We start from the raw sequence: 23924 nt of genomic DNA on the forward strand, positions 1-23924 counted from the left end.
GTTGAAGAAAGAATGGACGACGCAAAAGAGAACTGCCGGACTACGAATGCGAGGCGGATCGTGGTGTGCTCCCTGGCGGGTGTGTGGGACGTGAGGATTCGCGCCGCGACTGTCAGGTGGACTGTGGTCGTTAGTGGCCCGGCGCTGCCGCAAGGTGGCACGCTTGACATGGTGGCCGCCGGGAGCAAGCTGGGATACTGTAGGGGGTTTCTGCGGGAAGCACGGCAGCTGGCGAACGAATCACAGCAGGTGACCCGATGTGAGCAAGGCTTGAAGTGTGGCCCTGTGTATCGGAACCACTGCCATGTGTACCGATGCAGCCCGTGCGTGGCCCTATAAGCAGGCTAGCCAGCATATGGTCTCTCTGTTGTTCTCGGTACACTATGGCAAATCAAGTTGTGTGAACCTCCCACACCCACGGCCTTAGAGCCAGTCAACACTGCTTACAGTCGCTGCAGCCCAGTGGCTGTAGGCCAGACTTCCCATCATCACTATCTGACTCCTTCCGGGCCTCGGGCGAGTTCTATTTGCGATTAACTCCGGGCAACAGGTTTTCTCCAGTACGTCGCTGGTTTACTGCTGCATCCCCACTTTGCAGTAGCGGATCCAGAGAGAGGGCTGATGGGCTCAAGCCCCCTCCAAAATCATCTGGGTCCACTATTGTTTTAGTGTTTGCCTTGATAAAGCCTAGCCTCAGCTGGGTCAAGCCCCTCCCAAACCAAAATCCTGGATCCGCCACTGCCGCTTTGCTACACCCCTATAATTGCTGGGGCACTGATTGCCGTGCCTCATAAGACTTCTGCGCGCTTAGGTGCAAGCCTCCTCCCGCTTCCCTTTCTCGACCAGAGGAGGGAAGTAGCATTGGCATTTTATAATTTTATTAACATATGTGTATAGGTTTTACGTGGCACACATTAATTCACATCACCATTCATTTTTTTTTCTTGGACCCTTAAACACTTCGGCTGTATGGGACTGACTTCAGCGTGGATGCGTTACAGTCCAAAAAAAATGACCCACCTAGGGCCAAGGATCAAGGCAGTACGACATCCAGCTTCAAAAGAAATACTGGCGCACTGAAATCGTTAAAAATGCATTTTTAAATCATTGATCAGCAATACAAACTTTGTTAATTGTATCCTTTATTTATTAGGTATAAATAAGTTTTATATATATTAAGATATTAAAGTACAAGTAGATAGTCGTATAAATTTTTTATTTAATTTTTGGAAAATTGTATGTCTTTTATAATTGTTAGTGTTCGAGTGTAAGAATATTTTTTAGGTTAAAAGGTACTTTTGAAATATTTGAAAAATATTTATTTTTGAAATGTTTGCAGTCCTGGCGTTATTTTTCATTCAAATAAACAAATCACATAGTAACAGTAGTACGTGAAATTTTGTGTGGTGATAGGTTAGTGATGTAAATTATTGTGTTGGAAATAAAGTCTGAAAAGAATGGCAGCTTTTCATCAGAATCACATTGGTGATATTGTTCACCTGAATGTTGGAGGAACACGGTATTAATATTAAGGACATAAAAGTAAATACTGAATTGTATCGTAACATCTGTTTGCATACCAAGATACTACAAATTGTCTTTTTTGTATGTTTGCAGGTTTTCAACGTCCAGACAGACGCTTATGTGGGTCCCCGATTCGTTTTTTACAGCTTTGCTCAGTGGCAGAATCTCCAGCCTGAAAGATGAAATGGGGGCAATTTTCATTGACAGAGACCCCAAGTTATTTGCTACTATTTTAAACTATTTAAGGACACGGGACATTGATTTATCAGTAGACATAAGAGCTTTTCGTCATGAAGCGGAATACTATGGGATCACACCACTTGTAAAGAGATTAATGTTGTGTGAAGACCTGGCTCAATCTTCATGTGGAGATGTTTTATTCTACGGATATCTTCCGCCACCTTGTAAGTGCTAGAACCATCTTCATAACTTTTCTGAAGTAGATATAATTACAGGGAAGGATTGAGGAGCAACAATTTACTTTTGGTAAAATGACTTTTTGGAGTTATGACAGGGACTGGCAGATCATTAGTTACTGAAGAAAGGCCTCTACCTCTTCCTTCGCCTCCATGAGTCTTTGGATCCTCTACTGACTTGATCACCCACAATTATGTTAACTTGTTTGTATGTGGTACTAGAAAACTAGTGATAGTTGTTTTTAAGTTCTTCAACAGCTGATGAGGGCAAGATAAAGGAAGATTCTTGCTACAGGACTTTATAATATCCACTTAACCAGTCTTCAATATACTTTCGCAAGCTAACATTTTGTATAATAAGGGTGATATCACAAATTGTTGAGGTTTAACTGATATTATATGAACTTTTACTGATCCTTTTGGTAGTTATTTCTTATCAAATCTCCAAGTTTATTCCTGTATCCTGATGTATGATGCTGTATAGATTGATCTGCACTACATAATGCTTGATGTTTTAATTTAGTACTTGAAAGATCTTGGCCGAACAAAAATATCACAATACAAACAAATTATGTCAGGTCTTGTGTAATTTTTTTTCTTTTGTATTCAACTTGTGAATATTATTCATTGTTTTATCACAAGTATTTGGTATGTCCAGGATCATTTTATGTACTGAATTAAATTAGCAAGCATCATGTACATCAGGATCAAGGGATCAACTTGGATACATTATATAGATATTGTATCGGTGTGGTACTGTGCACGTACATATAGATGTAAGAACCCGGTCGTCTGATTGCGAATGTAGTGTCAAGTGGTTGTGCAGGCATACCGCTGCAAGACCCGGGAGCAGCGTGCTCGTCTACTCCCGCCGCCGGCGAGAACTCCAGCGCAGTCCACTCTGCTCGTCCCGGCTCGATCGTGCGCGTGCCGGCAGACCAGGCGGCTGCCCCCGCAGTGGCCCCGGCCCAGGCGGCGCCCGCGATGCCGGTCCCTTGCCCGCTGCCCAGCCCGCACGTGCTGGGGACGCAGCGCGCCGGGACCAGTCACTCTCGGAACTCCTCCCTGGACCTGCGGGTGGCCCCAGGGGGCTGCTCCGGCGCTGCGTCGCGCAGCTCCTCTGACATCCGCGCCGTGGCGGGGCGGGCGGGCGTGGGGCACTCGCGGGCCGCGTCTCTCGACCTGCGCCACACCCGCAACTCCTCTGCCGACCTCAACAAGCTCTTCCGCAACGATGTGGGACTGGTGTTTGGGGCACATCAAGGCGAGAGAATATCTTACACTTCTATTATATGCATGTATAACGTTCTCAGAGTACTCATACTATACCAACATAAATGGTTAGTTAGCAATCTATTATTATTTTTGAAATTGTAACATGGTTATTAATATTTGTTAAAACTGTTTATTGTAGGTTCCAGTTGGGCAGATCCTTTGCGAGTGCAAATAGTAAAGGCACACCACAACTGGATTGCTGTAGCATATGCACACTTTGTTGCATGTTACAGGTTAGTATTCAACTATAAATGTATGTATTTCACTCATAATAAAAGTACATACCGTCAGTTGGGGTGACTAATAATTGTACACAACTACTTTGTAACAGGTGTAGTGAATATTCTAAAGCAACTGAAAAATTTAGAAGGTGTTGTTGGTACTTCTGATACTTTAAGATCTGCAAGATGGCTGTTGCTTTTGAGCAGTGTGTGTGTCTTAGCTAAATCAAAGAAGTTCATTAGACATTATGTTGTGAACAATGATTTGACCTTAAAACTTTAATGTTCCAAGGTAACTGATTTAAATTTAATATATATATATAAGTTGGTTATAAATATTTTGAACTTATTTAGCTACATGCTATAACAGCCATTTGTTTTAAACTAAATCAATTGAAGTTAAGTATTTAACTTCAATGGGGTGACTTTGATATGTTGTAAGTACGTTAGAAATATTTTACAGAGGAAGTCTTTTGTGTAGGTAAAGCTTTTTCACAACATTGTCCAATTTTTGCAGCTAAAGATAGTTACATGCAAAAATTGTAATAAATTGCTTAAAGTAAATCTGTGGTGCTAATTATTGTAGGTAATGTTTTGTAACAAAACTTAGGTGCAACCAGAAAGCCTAGCTGCAAAATTTGGACAAAGGCAAGGCATGATGTAAACAAAGCTTCTATGCAAAACATATTAACCAATGTAAATATTTGATAATTTTGGTCAATTTGTTACAAACTTTGAGATTATAAATTGACTACCAACAATGTCGCGCACCTATAAGATAAAGGCAGGTTCCCGCAGCTATAAAAGTTACAGTGATGAAACTGTAGAAGAAGCTGTTCAGAACATAGCAAATGGAAACTTGTCCATCAAGAAAGCTACACAACAGCATAAAATACCATATGGCACACTGTACAACAGGTTCCATGGTAAACACATTTACAAGCCAGGAGGACAAACTGTACTTTCAGAAGTGGAAGAAAAGTGTATTGTAGCGGCTGTCCAGAGATGTGGGGACTGGGGTTTCCTCTCATCAATGATGGATATCCAGATGTTCACTAAAAGCTATTTGTATAAAAAAGGAGTGACCATAACAAAATTTAAGAACAATATACTAGGCCTCAATTGGATCAGAGGTTTCGTGAAACACCACAGGAACCAACTTTCACAAAGGATTTCACTAAACATTTTTCAAGCAAGAGCAAATCTTTCTAGAGAAACTGTGGAAGATTACTTTTAAAAATTGACAAACACCGCTGAAAATGTGCCACCTACACACATATTCAATTATGATGAAAGTAATTTGACAGACGACCCAGGGAAGAAATTGTTACTTTACCACAGAAGTGTTAAATATCCTGAAAAAATCATGAACCATAGCAAATCATCAACTACCATCATGATTTGTGGTTCAGCATCTGGAACATTTCTGCCACCGTATGTTGTGTACTGCTGTGATCTTTGTTGCAGAGGAACCCGTTACAACGGAACAAGTCATGGCTGGATGGCAGCTCAGTGCTTCAATGACTGGTTTCATTTGGTCTTTGTCCCACATGCTAAAAGACTCAAAGGCCGAAATAGTATTGATTGGGGACAATTTGGCTTCTCACTTTACTTATGAAGTTCTGTCAACATGTGCTGAAGAGAATGTGGCATTTGTGTTTCTTCCACCAAACTCAACACATATTTGTCAACCCCTTGATGTCTGGTTTTTCCGACCCTTGAAAACTGCTGGGAGATCTATCTTGACAATTTGGGAAATGAGAACCCCAAGGCAGCAAGTTGTTCCAAGATTGGTTATCCCTTCTCTTTTAACATCGACTCTTGAAAAAATGGACACAGTGACTTCCAAAACGGAGGTGCAGTGTGAAGAAATCTCATTAGTGATTTGAAGATACTGGTACAGTACCAGTCGGTATCAGAGAAATTTTTAAACAGACTGCCAGGAAACAACAAAGACAATGCAGAAGTTAATGTTACAATAAACGATTCGTTAACAGAATTTCTTCATGTACACAGGTATGGCTATGCAGACAAATGTGTATGCCGCAGAAGAAATAAAATTAATGTAGTGCCAGGAAAAAGTATATGCTGTCCTAGTGAAATGCCCAGTGAGAGTGACAATGAAGATATGGTGGTAGATATGTGCAATCAGGGTTCGAGGATATATATCAATGGATATATATCAAGATATATATCCAATATATATATCAAATGTTTTTGTTATAATATATTGCAATACAAAAATGGTTTAAAAAATTAATATTATTAAGTAGGTAATTTTTAGCGTTTCTACTTCCCAAATGTAGATGGCGTGGGAGTAGAGTTAAAACATACTCCCTAATGATAAGTTCTAATCCATAAATGGCAACACTTCTGCCGGCATTTAAAGCGTCAGTCCGTCAGTCGTGTCAGAAAAATTTTGTTACGAAAGAGTAAGTTAATTTTTGTGTTTATTGATTATTCTATGATTTTTTACAAAGAAAGTAATTGACAGTGCAGAAACGATTTTACTTCATTATTGAGTATTTAAGAAGCATTAAATAACTTTTGTATTTATAGAATATAACTGTTTATTAAATAATGAATTTTTAGGTTATGCCTTTAAACGTTTAAACAGAAAACGTTATCAAAGAGCCAGGCTATGATGTGTTGAAAAAGCCGGCCCTTTTATATAAAGAAAAGGAACTTAGATTGGATATTAGATCCTACTAATGATGATGATATTACTCAACCTGGTGATGTAGCGGATGATATGATTCAAAATGTCGTTGATGTCCTATCCAGTCCAGATTCAGAATCGCAAGATGACCTACCTTTATCTTCCTTGCAGTCAAACTAAGCACAATTATGAATACACCATTTTTTGATTATTTTATTAATTATTTGATAATCAACAGTTTATTACGAATGACTGATGACTGATTTGATAACTAAAAGACTTATTTGAGTTATTATTTATAATGTTTATTGTTTTGTTACCTAAGTGTAGGTATGACCATTAACTGATTAGAATTTATAAAAAAAGGTTTAATGTTTTTAAGTTGATTTTGTCTGATTTAAAAGAAAATCTTATGTTTTTTAGTTGATTTTGCTTTATCTAAAAGAAGATTTTATGTTTTGGTTTCATTTGTCTGATTTTAAGTACCTAAATAAAAAAAAACATTTAAAACATTTTTTTTTTATAATTTTAGTATGTTTATGTAACACATATACAAATAGTATTCATAAATAATACAATAAAATAATAATATGGCTTTCATACAAAATTGATATATATCAAACTTGATATATACCTATCTGATATATACCTATCTGATATATATCATAAATGTCCAATATTTTGATATAATAAATATAGGATATTTTATAACCCTGTGTGCAAGACAGTGATGTTGACGAGCCAGAAGAAAGTTGTGTTAGTTGTAAAAGTACTATCTGTGGAAAGAAAAAGTGTTATTTTTCAATATATTGCAGTCATACAAGAATGCATGTAAAATGCAACAAAGGCAAATGCATTTTTAAATCTGTAGAAAATGTTAATTTTTTGTTCATTTGAATGATATATTGGCAATTTTATCCGACCCTGAAGTTAATCAAAGTGGGGATAGAGTTAAGTATGTTTTCCAGAGCAAAGTTTATGTTAATGAAAACTAAACTTATCTCGTACAGTGGAATTATTGTGACTTTGGCAATGTGTTTGTTGTTGCGCATACCACGAATTTATTAGTTTTGGGTATAGCTGAAATGTAAAATGTCTGTTTGATTTTGTATTTATTTAAATACCAGTAAGTCAGCTATAAGTAGGTCAGTGAAATGTTTGTATGAAAGTTGGTTATGTGGCCACTAGGTAAGGTTAGAATAGGTTTTGCTTGTGTCTGTTATCAAGCCAAAAGAAATGACATGGTTCACGTGTGGTTGTTAGCATTTATTCATTGGAACTGAAACTATCTAAAAGTATGTATGTATATAACAAATGCAATATAATTTATTTGTATAAACAGTTGTGTCAAGAGCCAGTCTTACCAAGGTATTAAAGTCAATCCATGAACTAAAACACTGAACCTCTCGTAGTATGAAAAATGCTTGGCAAAGTGAACTATGGGGTGAGATTGACACATACTGTCTTTAGAATTAGTTCTTTGCATTTTTAGAAGGGGTATCAAAGTGACCCCAACAGCTGGGGTAAAGTTGATACCTACCCTATAATTATTTTTTTTAGAACAATTTAATTGTTTTTAAATCTTGCACAACTGCATCACATTGTCTATGTGTACATAATTTAAATATAAATTACTTATTTTGTTATTGTTAACTAATTTTTTCATAAAATTTATGCAAGGAAAAGAAAAATCCTATCAGTAACCCCAGTTTACGGTAATAATTTTTTTTTAATTTTCCTGGAGATTGTATTAAGGCCAAATAACAATTTTCTTTTATATAATTAGCTATAGAAAATATAATTAAATTTTTCAAAAAATAAATCTAATATATCTAAAGCATAGAGTAGAGACAATTCCAAATTTTGTTTTATAAATAAACCATTGTGCACTGCTGATTGTAAAAATCTTCCAGAAATTTTGAGCACTGCTAAGCTTTGGATATATGACATAACAGCTGCTACATCGTTTTTCGGGAGTTTATAATTTACTGTAGAAAACTTGAATCGAAAGTCATAAGAATTTCTCTGAAATAAGAAGAAATTGAATAATTTGTAATAGACTTTGGAAATAGCAGCCAAGTTCTGATATTTGAGTGCTTTGAAATGAACTGTGTATATGTTTGTATTTAAATCATTAAAATAGGAATGACTAATCATAGAAGAAGCTCAACAGTACTACAAAAATATAATAAATAATATTAGTATCTCCTACAATGGTGACATAAGGGCTGGTACTACTATTGTCAGCCTTCAAGTAGATGGTCATAAACTAACTACATCTGATATTACCAGAAAACACTACGTTTGATAACTACAGTTAAAGCAGAAGCAGAGAGACCGCATCGGAGTATCATTCTTACCCGTAGTGTGTGGCAAGTCGAAGCAGAGAGCTTTCTACAAGACTATTATCAGATGTCTATAAGCAGACTGCAAGAGTTCTACATTCAAGTGGAGTATTGTGAACTTGTATTACTTGCGTGTACGAACTTAAATACTCACCGTAACAAGTTAGGTTTATTTTTAGTTGGAGCATTAATTTGTTTTAACCAAAATATTTATATTGTAATTCTATTGTGATTGCTTTTACTGATTCAAAACTTAACAAAAAATTAAAACGTAGTTAAATTAAAACTAATATTATTTCATTTTGTTATTGACTCGAGATCATGATTGATAGGAAATAGAATCAAGTAGGTAATATTTATGATTTTACTTATAAGTTGTACTTTTCCTTGGTCTCGACTTATCGCCATACTGAGGAACGTGTACTTGTAAGGTCTGGCATCATAAGGGTTTATATTTAAAAATAATAGCATCTAAGTGAAACAAAAATGATTAAATGTGAATAACATTATAGTTTTTGTACGTATGTGCAGGTTGAAAGATTCAAGTGGGTGGCAGCACGTGTTTACAAGTCCACACATTGAGAGTTGCATTGAGAGAATTGCAATCAATGCAAAAATGGGTCAAGGGGGTGGAGGGGAACTGTCTTCCAAGATGGTTGCTATATCATACGGATCTTCCGTGCGGCTGTGGGGCGTCTCGGAGGATGGAGCACGAACTAATGTCGGTGAGTAACGTAACATAGGTTTTGTATTTACATAAATAATATTAGTCTGTGCCCTGATCAAATACAGTAAAATGTTTGGCATTGAGAGTGTTTTGCGATGCTGCTTGTGTGCAGGTACGTTTAACCTTCACGTGAGGGTGGAGTATCTGTTCTTCATCGGCAGCCAGCTGGTCGCCCTGTCGCCCACTGGGAAGATCGGGGTGTGGCACGCCATGACCCAGCACTGGCAGATACAGGACGTGGTCCCTATCGCGTCGTTCGACACGGCTGGCTCCTTCCTGCTTCTTGGGTGCAACAACGGCTCCATATACTACATCGGTGAGCAGCAGTCTTTCTTCTTGTATTCAGAATTTATCATCGTTTAGCAGACGTTCTCAGCGTTTTATTTTGAACCGTACTAGTATAATTTAGGTATTTGAACTATACTCAATTTTTAGCATTGGCTTTAGTAGGAAATTCAGGGAACTAGTAAAAATATTCCAATTAAAATCTATTTCAAATACAGTAGAACCCCAATTTTACATGAATGCTTTTTACATTATTCACCATTTTATTTGGGTTCCTTTTTAACCTCATTTGACACAATGCAATAAATTCTCATTGATTACAACATGCCTACAATCTGCTTCTTGTAATTCATGCTGTTTATTTATGCTATACCTACGTAAATTTGTTATTCCCTTGTTTGTCCCGTACATCATACATATGTAGACAATACTTTAGATGAAATACTAAAACCAAAATGCTGTTGGGAACACTAGCAGTACAAATGAAAATGTTTGTGTTTGAGCCTGTTAATCCAGTTTGACTATTTTGTTTGCAGATATGCAGAAGTTTCCCTTACGCATGAAGGATAACGACCTTCTGGTGACAGAGCTGTACCGCGATCCTTCCAACGATCCCATCACGGCCATCTCTGTGTACCTCACTCCAAAAACCAGTAGGTTTCACATTCATCAGTTGTAGCAAGTAGCTTTATAGTAGGGGCTGGACTGCCCGTAACATCTACAGTAAAACCTTTTTGTTGCGACTCCATTTATTGTGACCACCTCTCTATTACAACCCGATTTCGAGGAACCGTGAAAAAATTGCCGAAAATCCGAAGAAAATCGGACAGAAAATAAGTTTCTTGTGGTGAGTAGTGTGTTACTGCGTTTCTCTTGCCGAGTGCCGACTTGTTTTAACTGCCGCAGCGATGTTTATTTTGACAGCTCAAGCAATTATCTTTTCCCATGGGTTGATAGAAAAAGGTCGCTTCACCCAGCATAAAAAAAAAAAAAGCTACGCCACTTATTCCCCACGCAGGAAACACACTGGCTGCCGTCTGTCTCCTCCGCATTTATCTTTATTCTAACATTCCACGTCTCACCTTTCGCGCGAGCAATAACGAAGCGACCACGCATTTGGCCGTTTTATGCTTTGTTTGGTGACAGCAGCTTGATTTTATTCGGTATATTCCTTTTCATAGGACCCTTGCTATTAAAATACATTTACAGTAGAATCCCGCCGATGCGACCCCCCTCTGATGCGTCCATTCCATTTATACAACCAATTTTTGAGGAACCGTGAAAAATTTCAGCAGAGAAAGTCAAAAATTTGAGTAAAATCGGCTGAAAAACAAGTCTGTTACACTGTGTTGGGCGCTGTGTGTTCACATTTATCTTGGCGAGTGCTGTACTGTAAGCAGGCAGGCATTCAAATGACGGCTAAAAATAGATACCACCTCTCTAGACTGTCCACGCTAGCCAATACCGGTAAGACATATTAGGTGCTTCAAGTGTGCGTGAGATCTAAGATAAAGAAGGTGAAGAGGGCGAGACCTGCCAGTCAATAAATTTTTGGGTGGGGGAGACACAGATAAAAGAGAGCGAGCCCTTCAGGAAGCGGAAGTGGTCAAGGTCGACCTTTACCGTCACACTCTCGCTAGCTAACGATGCTGCTGGTCGCCAGTCCCCCCTCCCCCTTTTCACACTCTCTCTTTCTCTCTCTCACACACACGCGCTTACCCTACATCTCGCATTCCTGCACGTCAGCCGGAGGGACCAGAGCGATAAGCGCCGCCAGACCACCCGTTGTCACGGGACGCAACCTTTCAAACGCCACACTAATACAGCCAGCAAGAGACATAATAAACCTTTAATAAAAAGTTATCATTTCAACACTAAACTGTCTGTTTTATCTATACAAAAATGGCGAAAATGGACACGCTGCACTGTGTTGAAGTTTTTTTTTCTCTGCAATGGGAGCTCCAATATTGCTTTCTAGGGTATCGTTTTTTTTCGGGAGACATCGTGCTATTTAAATACTGTAATATGAATTTAAAATGTTGTCATTTACACAGACTATTTGAATATGAAATCTATACGAACAAAGGTGATTTTTTATGTAGGGGGGAGGGTGGAGGGTAAAAATTGGCCCGAATTCTCTATTGCGACCATTCCGTTTATAAGTCCGTTTTTGCGGAAACCGTGAGGTATCGCATCAGCGGGATTCTATGTATATTTAAGTTTGAAAGCTTGTAAATTCCTTGCCAGAGATGACTAAACTCGAACTTGGTGTGAAAAGTGACATATTTTGACCCCTCCCTCACCGCTTTAATACACCATTCATAATAGCCCAATTTTACGGGAGAAGGGAGGGTGAAATGAGCATTTTCTCACTGAAGGTTTTTCAAAGGGGAGCGAAGTTGGGGTGTTATAAGGGAGGACACTAGATGGTTTGTGTGTCTGGGAGGGAGAAGCTAGCCTTGAAGAATGTTAACTAGAGGGGAGGGAGGGGTGAGCTATGCGTCATGAAGCCGCTGCCGCCAGCCAGCCGGGCGAGCTTCATGTGCGCCCACTCGCGTTGCAGAACCTACTGCTGCCATATTGTTAAAGGAAATGCCCCATTATTTTTCTGTTATTCTTACATGAACATTATTGGAAGTATTAAAGCCGACACAAAAATACGCTGTGTGTTAAAATTAACAGATTTTAATGATCTATCATTTCGTTTTTTTTGTTGTGATTTTCACATTTTGGTCAAAATGTCCAATTTTTGACGGTTCCCGAGAATGTATTCGTTAAATCACTGCTTCTTTAAATCCGGGGTTCGTGACATCGGGGTTCTAGTGTATTAACTACGGCAAGCAGAATACGTACATGTAAACTAACCAGTAAAAATAAACTGTCTTTTGACATTTTCTTTAGAGGTAGCCTGTAGGGGGAGGGACTTGTCATGAAGGTTGAAGTGGGTTTAAAGCAAAGCAGTCTAGCGTTGTGAGTGACAGCATCCTGCCGTTGTACGGCTGGTTTCTTAGCGAGTAGCGGTTTGGGAAGGGGGGGGGGGGGGGGTTGAAATGAACTGAAAATTTCGGAAAACATCTATTACGACCCTATTCCTGGGAACTGTGAGGGGTCGTTTCAGAGAGGTTTGACTGTAGGTTGTAATCTTAGGTGGAAATGTCACAGGATAAAGTTTTGCCACTGAAATGGAATGTGTGCTTTTTGGCCATATAAGTGTTCTATTTTTTTCAAACGGACACAATCCAACCGTCATTGTGTCTTAACTCAGATCTTAAGTGTGACTTTCTATCAGAAGCTAAGAATATAAACATAACCATTAAATATTATTGCTGCTATCTAGTGCATAGCAGTCCATATTAGAGGTGGACTGTCAATTCTTTGGTACTCAGATACCATCAGTACTTTGGCAGATTAAGAGTATGTGTTGAGTATCAGTCTAAAGCTCCGATACTTTTGTTACACAGGAAGAATCAAAGTGATTTCCTTGCCTATGCCAGTCAGCAAGAAGTCCTGAGTATTTCACCAGCTACTGTTGAATTGAACATCTGCTCCACTCAGATGGACTTCTTGTTGACAAGAAAACAAGTAGACTTGATCCCAAAAAATTTACAATGTTTGTTTTCTCAATAATAAATCTGTGACTAACACTGCTTGGTATTTTTGTTGTGTTATTTACTTATTTTTACTGTACGTGATTTCAATACTTTGTTTGAGTATTATTATATTAAATTAGTTGTTCATAAATTTTGGATGCAAAATGAACAATTACAATTATTTTTCTATGAAATTGTCACAGGTATCAAACTATCAAGCTAAAAACAGTATCCAGGACTTTACTGTTCTTGTTGGCTACTTTCTAAAAACATGACTTTCACACAACCTAGTTAATAAAATGGGCAATCTTTACAAAAAAAAAAATTTGGGGGGGGGGGGGGGGGAGACTAAAGTTTTTAATTCAGTCGTTTATAAAATCATAAATAATTTATATATGAAATACACCTAAATATATGACCCTTCTAATGAAAATGTCCAGTTCAAAATTAACATTCTTCAGGCTAAAGTTGTGTGGATAGAGTGTAGCTCATTGATACTAACCCTTGCAAGATCCATTATACATACATATGACAACCAATACCTAATATGTACTTGGAAAAATTAAAACAGTTAAATTTAAATTACATGTTGTGTAAGTAAACATACATCTGAAGATGATTTTTTCTTCTAAATGTTTACATTCTGTTGAAGAGGTTTTTTTTTATTGTAATGAATAATTCTTTCTCCATAGTACATATAGTATGAATGTGACAACATTATTATGATGGTATCAAAAGAAATTTTAGGAAAGGTTGTCATACTGACAATATTTCTGTAATAGGATCTGACAAATAGGCGAGGTAAACTTGCATATCACTTGCTGTACACAATCAGAGTGTATATTGTCTATATATATAGGATATATAGGAATGGTGTTATTTAGTTATTAGAGTTTAAATAATGAATAATTCTCTTTGGCTATTTATGGCTCTGTAAAATAAGTATATTCTTTAATTATTTTTTTAAATTGATTTATGGGCGCCACCCTTATGCACAACTTAAATTCCTTAATAGGTCAAGGCTAATGTAATGTGGTACATAAGAGAAAGATTAAATATTCTCACTCTTTAAAAATCTTCACAAGGCATGAGACTAAACAACAGACAAATTGAAATCATAAAGGACACATACACATACACTGTAAAATGACAACATGGAAACATATGATTAACACAAATATTCTTTAATCAAATAAAAATATAATTTAATTTCTGGTTGTTCCAGTGGTATGCCATTCATATTTTCTGAAATTGCTGGATCTAGGTTGCACACATGATAGAAGGAAAACAAAAGTTCATATAGTTTCAAAATAATTATGTCTGTTGAAATCTCAATTTATAATCGAAAATTAGCGTGAGAAAATAATGTTTATTTGTAGTGTTCGTGATTAAAGTTGATTTTTATATTCCGCGGCTGAACTCAATAAATAATTGCGGTAAAGCATCTTGAGACATCTGTCTCAGTTCACCTCTGGGTGTTTGAACAAAATCAAGTGTAGAAACAAGATGCGTAATTGTTTTTAATAAAATGTTTGTCTCAATAGGTTCTTTAACGTGTCCGGCAATAAAATGCAATATTTAAAAGTCCGTCGGCAATATTACGATGTTTGTAGGTAGAAAACAGTTAAATTAGTATAGCATCATGAGTCGGCTGTTTACTCACGGTAAATCACTCCTAAATACACGTCAGTTATGACGTGCCCTAATTAAACAACATGTACTATAGTTTTATACGACGTTTTAAACATCCTGGTTGTAGGATGATCTACCCAGCTATTTATCTTCGTTGATTTTTGAGGGGATTTAAACCCGGGCTACGTAGCCATCCTCGCCGTTATTTCAAGACTCTGTACCGTTAATTCAGTAGTGACGCTTATCTTAAGTAACACCGCCGCTGATTGGCTGAAACACTAAGATTGTTGACTTAATTACACGTTCAAAATCACTCACAGACAATTAACAAAACAAATTAATACATCAAAATGCCTTAAATTTAAAATAGTGTTACGATCGCGCTTGGCTGCAGTGCATGGCATCGCCGCACTCGTTCGGCCTGTCTGCGCCCCTTCCACCCGCATCCTCTCCCTGGTATCTCGTGTCATACTATCTCGCTACATCCTGACCGTCGCAGCGCGCACCTGCCTCAGATCGGGTTACTTAAAAGAGGCCGCACTGCGGAATAAAATGACTCAGACGCCTTTATAGGCGTTCTTAGAGCAGCCACCGCGTCCTTCGAGGACTCACGATGCGTTTCTGGGCATTTCGACGGCGAAGGTCGCGCGATATCTCGGAGACATGCCCGATTGTTCTGGATGGGAACCCAAGGGCTATTTAAGGAGGTTGGGCCGACCTTCGAGTCAGTCAGAGAGAGAGTCAGTGAGGAGGAGTTCAGTGGGGAGTTCTCCCGCGGCGGAGTTTCCGGGTGATAGTGCCGCGGGTGCGGCAGAGTGGCGAAGTCCCTGGACGAAGGTTCCAGGGCAGGGAGTGAGTGAGTTCAGTGGAGTCGGGAGGTTCCGGGCGATAGAGTCGCGGGCGCGGCGGAGTCCCGGGCGAAGTTGCGAGTGAGTCGTCGTGTGGGATCTCGGCGAAGGGTGTGACGGCGGCGGAGTGTGGCGACGGAGTCCCGCGGCGGAGACCCACGAGGGGTGCTGCGGCGAGAGTTGCGCCGGAAGTGCGGTCCAGCGAGGTGTGTGAAACGAGTGCCTGGGGAATTGACCTTTTTTACGTGTAATTAATTATCTGCCAATTTAGAAGATTATTTGTAAGTGACAAGTAGTGGTAATAAATAAAACTGTGTGTGCGAAATAAAATCTATTAATTGGGCTATCCTTATGAACCCGCGGTAAATCGTAACAATAGGATTTTCCAACAATGAAAATTCTGTTATGCAATTATTGAATAAAAAGTTCAATTTGCCGTTTTTAAGTCCATTGTTCCCTAGAGGGGTCTTGCTAATTGAGCTTCGGCGTCACTCAGATTACACCATAGAGAATGGTAGTTGCAGATACGTCCAAATACATAACCATAGAACAAAACATAAAATGTCAATGAATAATAATAATAATAATTAAAAATCTTATTTAAATAAAACAAAACACTTCCTGTGCGTAGGACAGTCATGTTTCAGCACAAGAGTGTAAAAGATTTGTTGTTATTTAACGCTCAAAGATATTTCTGAAATCAAGAAACTCAAATGAAGATAGTCTCCTAGGCATCATCCTCGTTATTTCACAACCATACAATTCTGTGTTGATGTTGGCATCACTGGTCTATGTTTCAGGCCTGTGTGGTAACTGGATTGAGATAGCGTATGGTACAAGCTCCGGGACAGTGAGGGTCATAGTTCAGCACCCAGAGACAGTTGGCCATGGACCACAGCTGTTTCAGACTTTCACAGTTCACCAGAGTCCCGTAACAAAGGTAATGACACTGTCTATGGAATCATTACTAGCACACTTCTGTCAGACTGAGCAAAGTGGTTTGATAATTGAGTTAAAGATCACAGTGTTATGTTTTCTTCCGTACTACATGAGGAAGTGGCCAACCACTGGAAAACAGGAAAGCTCAGGGAATTTAAAAGGTGTCTTTAAAACCTGGAAAAATGCTGGGAAATTGACAATATGTGTTATGAAACCAAGTAATAATTTTTAATACTAGTGTGTAATTCCTTTGATGTCTTAATATCTGTCTGTGTGTGTGTGTGTGTGTGTGTATGTGTATATATATATATATATTTATTTATTTATTTATTTATATATATATAAATTAAATGTAACAGAAACAATGTATAAATGGGTATTGATTTAATGACTTGAAGCACAATCAAATGTTGATAGTCATTTACCTGGTCACAATCAATATAGTATTAAGTATTGGTTTCAAGTTTGTAGAAATATGTGCTTAGTGATTTTAAACTTCAGACTGGTGGTGTTGGTCACGGGCCATGGCATTGATGAAGATGATATCAGTGTAGACTGTGTATTGTGACCAGGAAAAGTTTGACATGTTACGTGGTGTTCTGATAAGTACCGGTAGTTTAATATAGTGATGTCATTTATTATTTTACAAGATCAATTAGACAAAGCAAACTGAGGGCAATCGTCTACTAGAGCAATGGAGTGGGAACCTTGCTCTGCAGTACAATTGTTCCAGTTGTCTTCCCATGCAGACTGGGAACCACACCTCAGCCTTTGGGGCAGAAAAATCAGCCATCAGTTCACAACAAGGCAAGGCCATACAAGCCTCACGCTGGACGTACAGATTGGAAGCTCAGGGGTTTTTGTTGCAGGTGACATTGTCAGAGAAGTTCCTGGTGTCAGTGTGCAGCGAGTACAACCACGTGCGCACGTGGAGCGTGACTAGGTTCCGGGGCATGATCTCCACCCAGCCGGGCTCCACACCGGTGGCCTCCTTCAAGATAGTCTCCCTGGATGAAGTCGAACCCTACATCAGCTATGCCGCGGGCAATGACTGCGGTGAGAGTGTTGACCGGGTGGACCTTCCTTTCTCCACTTGCCTTCCCCCTACCTTGCCCAGTGATTCCTCTTGTTTCCTCTCCTCGCCCTAATGTGTCTGCTGATGCTGCCCTTGTGGGCTTGGTCGGAGATGGTGCCCAGTGGTTGGGACATCGCTCATCCCACCAAGCAGGGAGTCAGATTGGTGTGAGCGATCATGCTTCAAGTAAGGTGGTTGTGTACTAATAGTTGCTTGTACGAGCCTTAAATCTGCTTAGAGCTACAGGTCTTGATCCGAAGGAACAGAGAGGAAGTGCATAATTGAATATTATTTTTACATTTAGTTTGTGTCAAGTTCATTCTTAATCACATCACACTTTTGTTGTACTGAAAGGTCTTTTTTCTGGATAATTTTCCTTGAATCTTAGGTTTAGTTGGACTGCATTTTTTGAGCAGTTGTTTATTTTGTGGGACTTGAACATGAGTTTTAATATTCCGTAACATTTTTGCTTGCCAATTTTTTAATTGACTGAGAGAGTGTACAGTCTTGATTCTCTGCCAATTACTGTGGTGTTCATGAACAAGATTCTACTCAGATGAATTGGTTTCGTTCCAGCTTATTCTAATAAATTACTGGGAACGTTATTACGTTATTTATGTGGTAGTGGGTATTTCTAAGTTTCTGTGTTCACTGTTACATGGCCGTGACTGTCAAACTGAGCCGCTCTGGCTTTTATTATACTAATATTATATCTCTTTGTTCTATTTCACATTTATTAGGTGCAGCACTCTTTTTGGCTGTGTGGTAAGATTTTGTCAAAGGCTGCAGGATGTATTAAGGGGCTTGTGCTCTTCCCTTTCAAAATAAAACCAAAAATTCATGTTCGTTAAACTGATTCAAGCCAAAGCAATATTGCAACAAATTTATTTACTTTTAGATTTAAAACTTTAGTGATAAAAACCAAACAAAACAATCTAAAAGTTAAGTGGGCGTTAATTTGCTGTATAGTATTTTTAATAGTTCACTAAATTTGTGAAGGAAAGGGCTATTATAGACACTATGTGTTTCTCCCTGGAATTTGTCCTGGTATGTCACAGTGCATATATGAGGGTAATGTTGTCATTATGCACTGTCATGCAAGTTGTGCACATAAATTACACAATTAGGGGTTCAAAAAATTCGTTTCCCTCTCCCCCTCCTTTAAAATTTACTTTTATTTATAATAAATTAGCATCTATCATTGTGAAATTTAAATTCAACTATTTAAAATTTTATTTTCTTCATTCATATAAACAAATACCTACAAATAACCTGCTTGTTCAGTTTTGTAAAAAAGAGAAGAAAAAATGTTTTCTTAATACCTTTATGTACAATTTTGAAAGCTGTAAAAATGTATGTAGCAGTTATGTGGCATTTGATAAAGTATATTTTTGCAATTTTTAAAACTCATTTAGTTGAAAAAAGAATTTATTTAGAAAATTAAAATAATGTTTACAGTATTGTGCGAACACAGTGATTTTTTTCGTATATATTGTTTATTCGAAATTAAAAATAATCTTAGAACTATAAACAAGGCTTAAATACTGTTATTTAATAAGGAATATGTCCTCCCTTTGCTTTAATCACGGCTTGAACTCCGTTCGGCATGCAGTCAACTAAAGTTTTACAATTATTCTTGATTGCCTCCTCTGGAAACCATACTGGAACTACCGCTTCCACCATCTTGATTTTCATCATACAGTCCATCTTTTGTAATCTGGCCTTGCAGATAGCCCACAAATTCTCAATGGGATTGAGATCTAGCGAATTTCCAGGCCAGTCTAAAATGATAATCTTCTTGTCTTTGAAATATTTCACCATTTTCTTAGAAGTACTGCATGGAGCTGAGTCTTGTTGAAAAATAGCATTTCCGTTGGCTTTAATTTTCTCCAGCTCCTGAAACAAACATTGATGTAGCATTACTTTATATTTTTCACTATTCATTATTCCTTCATCTGGAATAAAAGTGCCAGGTCCCAAGTATGAATAACAGCCCCAGAACATCTTAACTGGATGTTAGACTGATTGTACAATATGGGCTGCAGTAAGATTTTTATCCACCCCCTTACGAACAAATTTTGATCGCTGGCCCTGCTGTGACACATCTGAGAACAGCACCTTCCTCCAGTCATTTTCGGTCCAATTGTCATATTTTTTGGCCCAATTCAGTCTGTTTTTCATCACAGTGGCAGTCAAGAGTTGTTTTTTTCTGTGGCCTCATGACCTTTTTTTCCATCTTCATACTGTAGAGTAATGGATTTTAACCCCAATTCGTTCAAGATCTTGTTAAAGGTCGTAGCTTGTTTTTCTTGGTTGTAATTGGCTGTTACGCAGAAGGCTGGCATCTTCTCGAGGAGTGGTCTTCCTTTTTCTGCCAAATTTTTCTTTTCGCTGCACTTCAACACATTCAGTCTCTCTCTTCTGCTTTAATAGTTTATTTACAACACCCAAACTCACACCACATTCCATTGAAATGCTTCTGTGTCATTGATGTATACTTACGAAGCATGATGATCTTTTGTCTTTTCCTTTGAGTAATATCTATGATGCCAAACAATCGTAAAAACCTATAAATTATCGAATTTTTTGCAAAATATCAAAAGCTCTCAGTAATAACCTAAAAAAATATTATAACTGTATAGGTTTTTAGTGGTAAGTAATGGCAATCATAGGGTTATGATATTCCATCAAAACAACTGTCAGAATTGACATAACAGTGTTGCCAAATACAAAATAATAATTTTTTGGTCATTTTCACATTAATTTGCATAATACTGTATGTTGGAAGTTAGTATAAAATAGCATCTAAAGTGTAAATTAACATACCTAAAACTGAATTTAAAGCAAGATGCTAATTTTTCTGGCCCTTAATTATAAGTTTATAACTATTACTACTAAACAGATGGAAACTTTACCTGTCCCTGTATTATTCTTTACTAACTGAAAGCAGACATACCAAAAATGAATGATTGGTGGTAATGTAATAACGTAATAAGTCAAATGTTTCCTAGGTCCATTTGGGGAGCAGGATGATGAGCAAGTATTCGTCCAGAAAGTCGTCCCAGAGACAGACCAACTGTTTGTTAGACTGGCATCAAACGGAAGGAGGTGAGAGTTTGGCAATTTATTACTCTCTACAATAAAAAAGGAATTTTTTTTTCTATTGCTGGCATTTCATTGAATATAAAATTGTGTATTTAGTGACTAAAGACTTTTTTAACGTATTAAGTTTTGGTACTGGTTTTGGGGAAGGAGGGGGGGGGGGGGGCATATTTTTTTTTTTTTTTTTTTTTTTTTTGGTTTTTTTACATCATCCACTGCAGGAGTTTCTTTGGGAATATGTTGTGAGCTTAGTCTGTACCAGAGGTGGCCAACCCCTGGTGTGCAGGCCACGTCTTATACATATTGTATGACACTACAGTAGGTATGCATGCGAAAGTGATACTGATAAGTTGATAACTCCTCACAGACCACAGAATAGATAAATTGGCAGGTGCCTTTACTATCTATCACAATTCACAGCATGAACACAACATGAAAACAACATCCAAGATGGAAGGTTTTCCAGATGTAATTTTAAATACGTATTTTTAATCTGGCAACCCCTGGTACGTGCTCTAACTCGCAGTCTGAGAGTCCTGCTGGTGGTGTGCAGGGTGTGCGTGATCAAGGCGGTGGACGGCACCACCGTCACGTCCTTCTGCGTGCACGAGTGCGAGGGCTCCAGTCGCATGGGCTCGCGCCCCCGCAGGTTCATCTTCACGGGCCACAGCAACGGGGCCATCCAGCTGTGGGACCTGACCACCGCCCTCGACCTCGTCGCCAAGGGAGAGCCAGGTGAGCGAAACATGCTGTGCACAACAGTACTCACTTGGAACTTGCCATGGTGATATTATATTGTGTGTTTGCTGCAAGCATGGGACGACGGTCGTTAACCGGTAAGACAGTTCTATGACGATGCCTGCCCAGCGATCATGCTGCACCTGTACCTCGTCACTTGACATACTCCTGTCCGAGCCCGTGTTTTTTTCTCTCAGGTAGGGGTGGATCCACAAAAACAGGTAGGGGTGGATCCACAAAAACAGGTAGGGAGGGTTGGGGGTTTACAGAAAGCAGCACATCTTTCTTTTCTCCCCTGTGTGACTGCAGGAGGAGAGGCACATTCCAGCATCTCCTCCTGGCACCCACTGCCTTTTCTCTTGTTCCGTGTCAAGGTCGAAGATTTGCTTACAGAGAAAGAAGTATCCGTTGTGTTCATTGCAGTCTTTAGAAATTTTTTTTATAAAAAAAATCTTACTTAGGCCCTTACAAACAAGAGTGTGGACATTTTGCAAAGGCTGAGCTTGTGCGAGCAAATACGTTCACTGCTCGTGAATTAGAACATCTTTTTTCACTCGTGTTAAATAAATGTAAACAGAAGGTTCCGTAGTGTCCAAGCTGTTGAGACTAAGGCGTATCCCGTCTGTGAACCACGCAGCGACCTCGTGTGCGTGTTCCAGCAGTGCATGCGAGCGGAGGTCCCACGCCGGGAGAGCTGCTGCGACTGCTGGACCAGTGCGACCTGAGCAACAGCTACTCCTCCACTCCCTGCATCTCCCCCTGCCCCTCCACGGCCGCCGCCGCCGTCGCCCGCATCAAGGCCTCCAACGTGGCGTTCCTCAACCAGTCCCAGGACGCCTCCGCCCCCAGCCCGCAGTGCTGAGCGTTTCCTGCATTCATGTCATCTATCAAGAGGTGCATGGATGGTAGAAGTGATCTCAACTATACCTAAGTTACATGTGTGTGGGTGTGTGCAAGAACATTGTCTGGAAGAGGTGACACTACAGCATGTAGAGGTGAGCATGCGTAGCAGATGAAATACACCACTTGCTGATTTACACTTACTTGGGTACAAGTGTTCAGAACGTGGTCAAGTTGTGTTTAGAAGCCAGCCAATGAGTGTTGAATACGAGTGCATGTACATACTATTCAAGAAGTAGGTACCAACCTAGCCCATTCGTAAGTCGTGGTGCGAAAATGTCCACAGTAACTTGTTAGTCGAATTCATTTAATTAGTTTATTTCTGGCCTTTTGTGTGCTATCTCTCTCACATGTATAGTTGCCGTGGCAGTTGGGGGTTATAGTGGGATTACATATATAGCCCCCATGAAGTTAAAAAATATGCGAGCTGTCAGTGAAGGCAATATGTTAATTTGGATGATGCAAGGTGACCTGTTATCACACCAGGAACCACAAACCACCAAGTCAGTGAAAGTATGTTGAGTATGATGTCACTGACCAAACCCCTTGTTTTTGACCGAAATCTTTTGAATCCCCTCCCAAAATAAATTACTGTATCCACCACTGAATAGTTGTATGGCTGGTTTCTAATGCAGGGAAAATAGCTATTTTGCTTCACATTATTCTGGGAGGCTGTACTAGGAGGCTCTAGCAATGTTTTCATAAATATTTGTGCACAAACAATGGTGAGGTATTTTTTTTTTTAAATCCATCTTTTGTAATATGCACCAATAAAAAATTTTTATAGTTGGTTTTTCTCTAAAATTTGTATGTTTACTTGCATACCCATTCTTACCTACTTTTTTACATATTGTGTGTAGAATTATCAGAAAACATTACAGTATACATGGACCTGTGTAACATAATTAAAACTTCTATTGTGAATATTGAATACCATTTAGGTGCAGTTTACTTCGGCTGCTTCACCCCAATGTATATTTACCTCGCACTAATAATACACCAGAAGCTGAATAATGAAGTACATATGGGTAAACAAAAAATATAGTATATTAAAAAAACTAAAATGGAGTAACATTGGAATAGAGGAATTTCAGTAATAGTTTTTTTTTTAATAGGTGTATATATGTACATTTGCTATTTACAGCTAGTACACTTAGTCCTTATGAATTTATGTAATTGTAACACCAATAAATGCTTATAAAAAAAGCAGGTCAGGAAAGGTAGGCACAGATGATGCATATTAAGTTTTATTTCTGTTGTAGAATCTCATGTAATTCTTAAAATGCTTCCTTCTAGAATTCAGAAAAATACTAATGACCATTTCATAATATAAAAGTTTTAATTCATAAACATTGTAAGTTCAAACTACAGATTAAAACAAAGTGTGCTTGGATTATTTTAGTTCACTTATAAAGTTTGTTTCCATCTTATCAACATGACAGTTGTTCTCCCTAACACACTATCGCTAAGATAAGTAAACCCGGTCCCCACGCCAAAGGCCTGAGTAACTGCGGCAGCAGAGTCGCGTGACCACTTGATAGGTTTGGACCAAGGCAATGTGGTAACATTGAGGCAAGTGCGTCTAAACTTCCTTTGTTTTAATGCAACCCGTCAACTTCTAATGTCCACGCCACAGTAGTTGGAGGCA

General features: G+C 38.6%; 1 protein-coding gene across 2 annotated transcripts; it reads left to right on the plus strand.

Annotated features, from left to right (window-relative positions):
* Nucleotides 1–1373: 1373 nt before the first annotated feature.
* LOC134530626 (BTB/POZ domain-containing protein KCTD3) lies at nt 1374–23080 on the plus strand. Of its 2 annotated transcripts, none has more exons than XM_063365630.1 (12): nt 1374–1519; nt 1618–1928; nt 2767–3204; nt 3355–3448; nt 8972–9165; nt 9280–9483; nt 9989–10105; nt 16323–16462; nt 17331–17517; nt 20548–20644; nt 21192–21373; nt 22036–23080. In XM_063365630.1, the coding sequence occupies exons 1-12, from the start codon at nt 1458–1460 to the stop codon at nt 22236–22238; spliced, it is 2229 nt and encodes a 742-aa protein (XP_063221700.1). In that variant the 5' UTR covers nt 1374–1457; the 3' UTR covers nt 22239–23080. The 2 variants fall into 2 exon arrangements, with proteins under 2 accessions (XP_063221700.1, XP_063221701.1); XM_063365631.1 differs by having other exon boundaries at nt 22039–23080.
* The last annotated feature ends 844 nt before the right edge of the window (nt 23081–23924 follow it).

The sequence above is a fragment of the Bacillus rossius genome, chromosome 3 (assembly GCF_032445375.1).
Source record: "Bacillus rossius redtenbacheri isolate Brsri chromosome 3, Brsri_v3, whole genome shotgun sequence".
Taxonomy (NCBI): Eukaryota; Metazoa; Arthropoda; class Insecta; order Phasmatodea; family Bacillidae; genus Bacillus; species Bacillus rossius.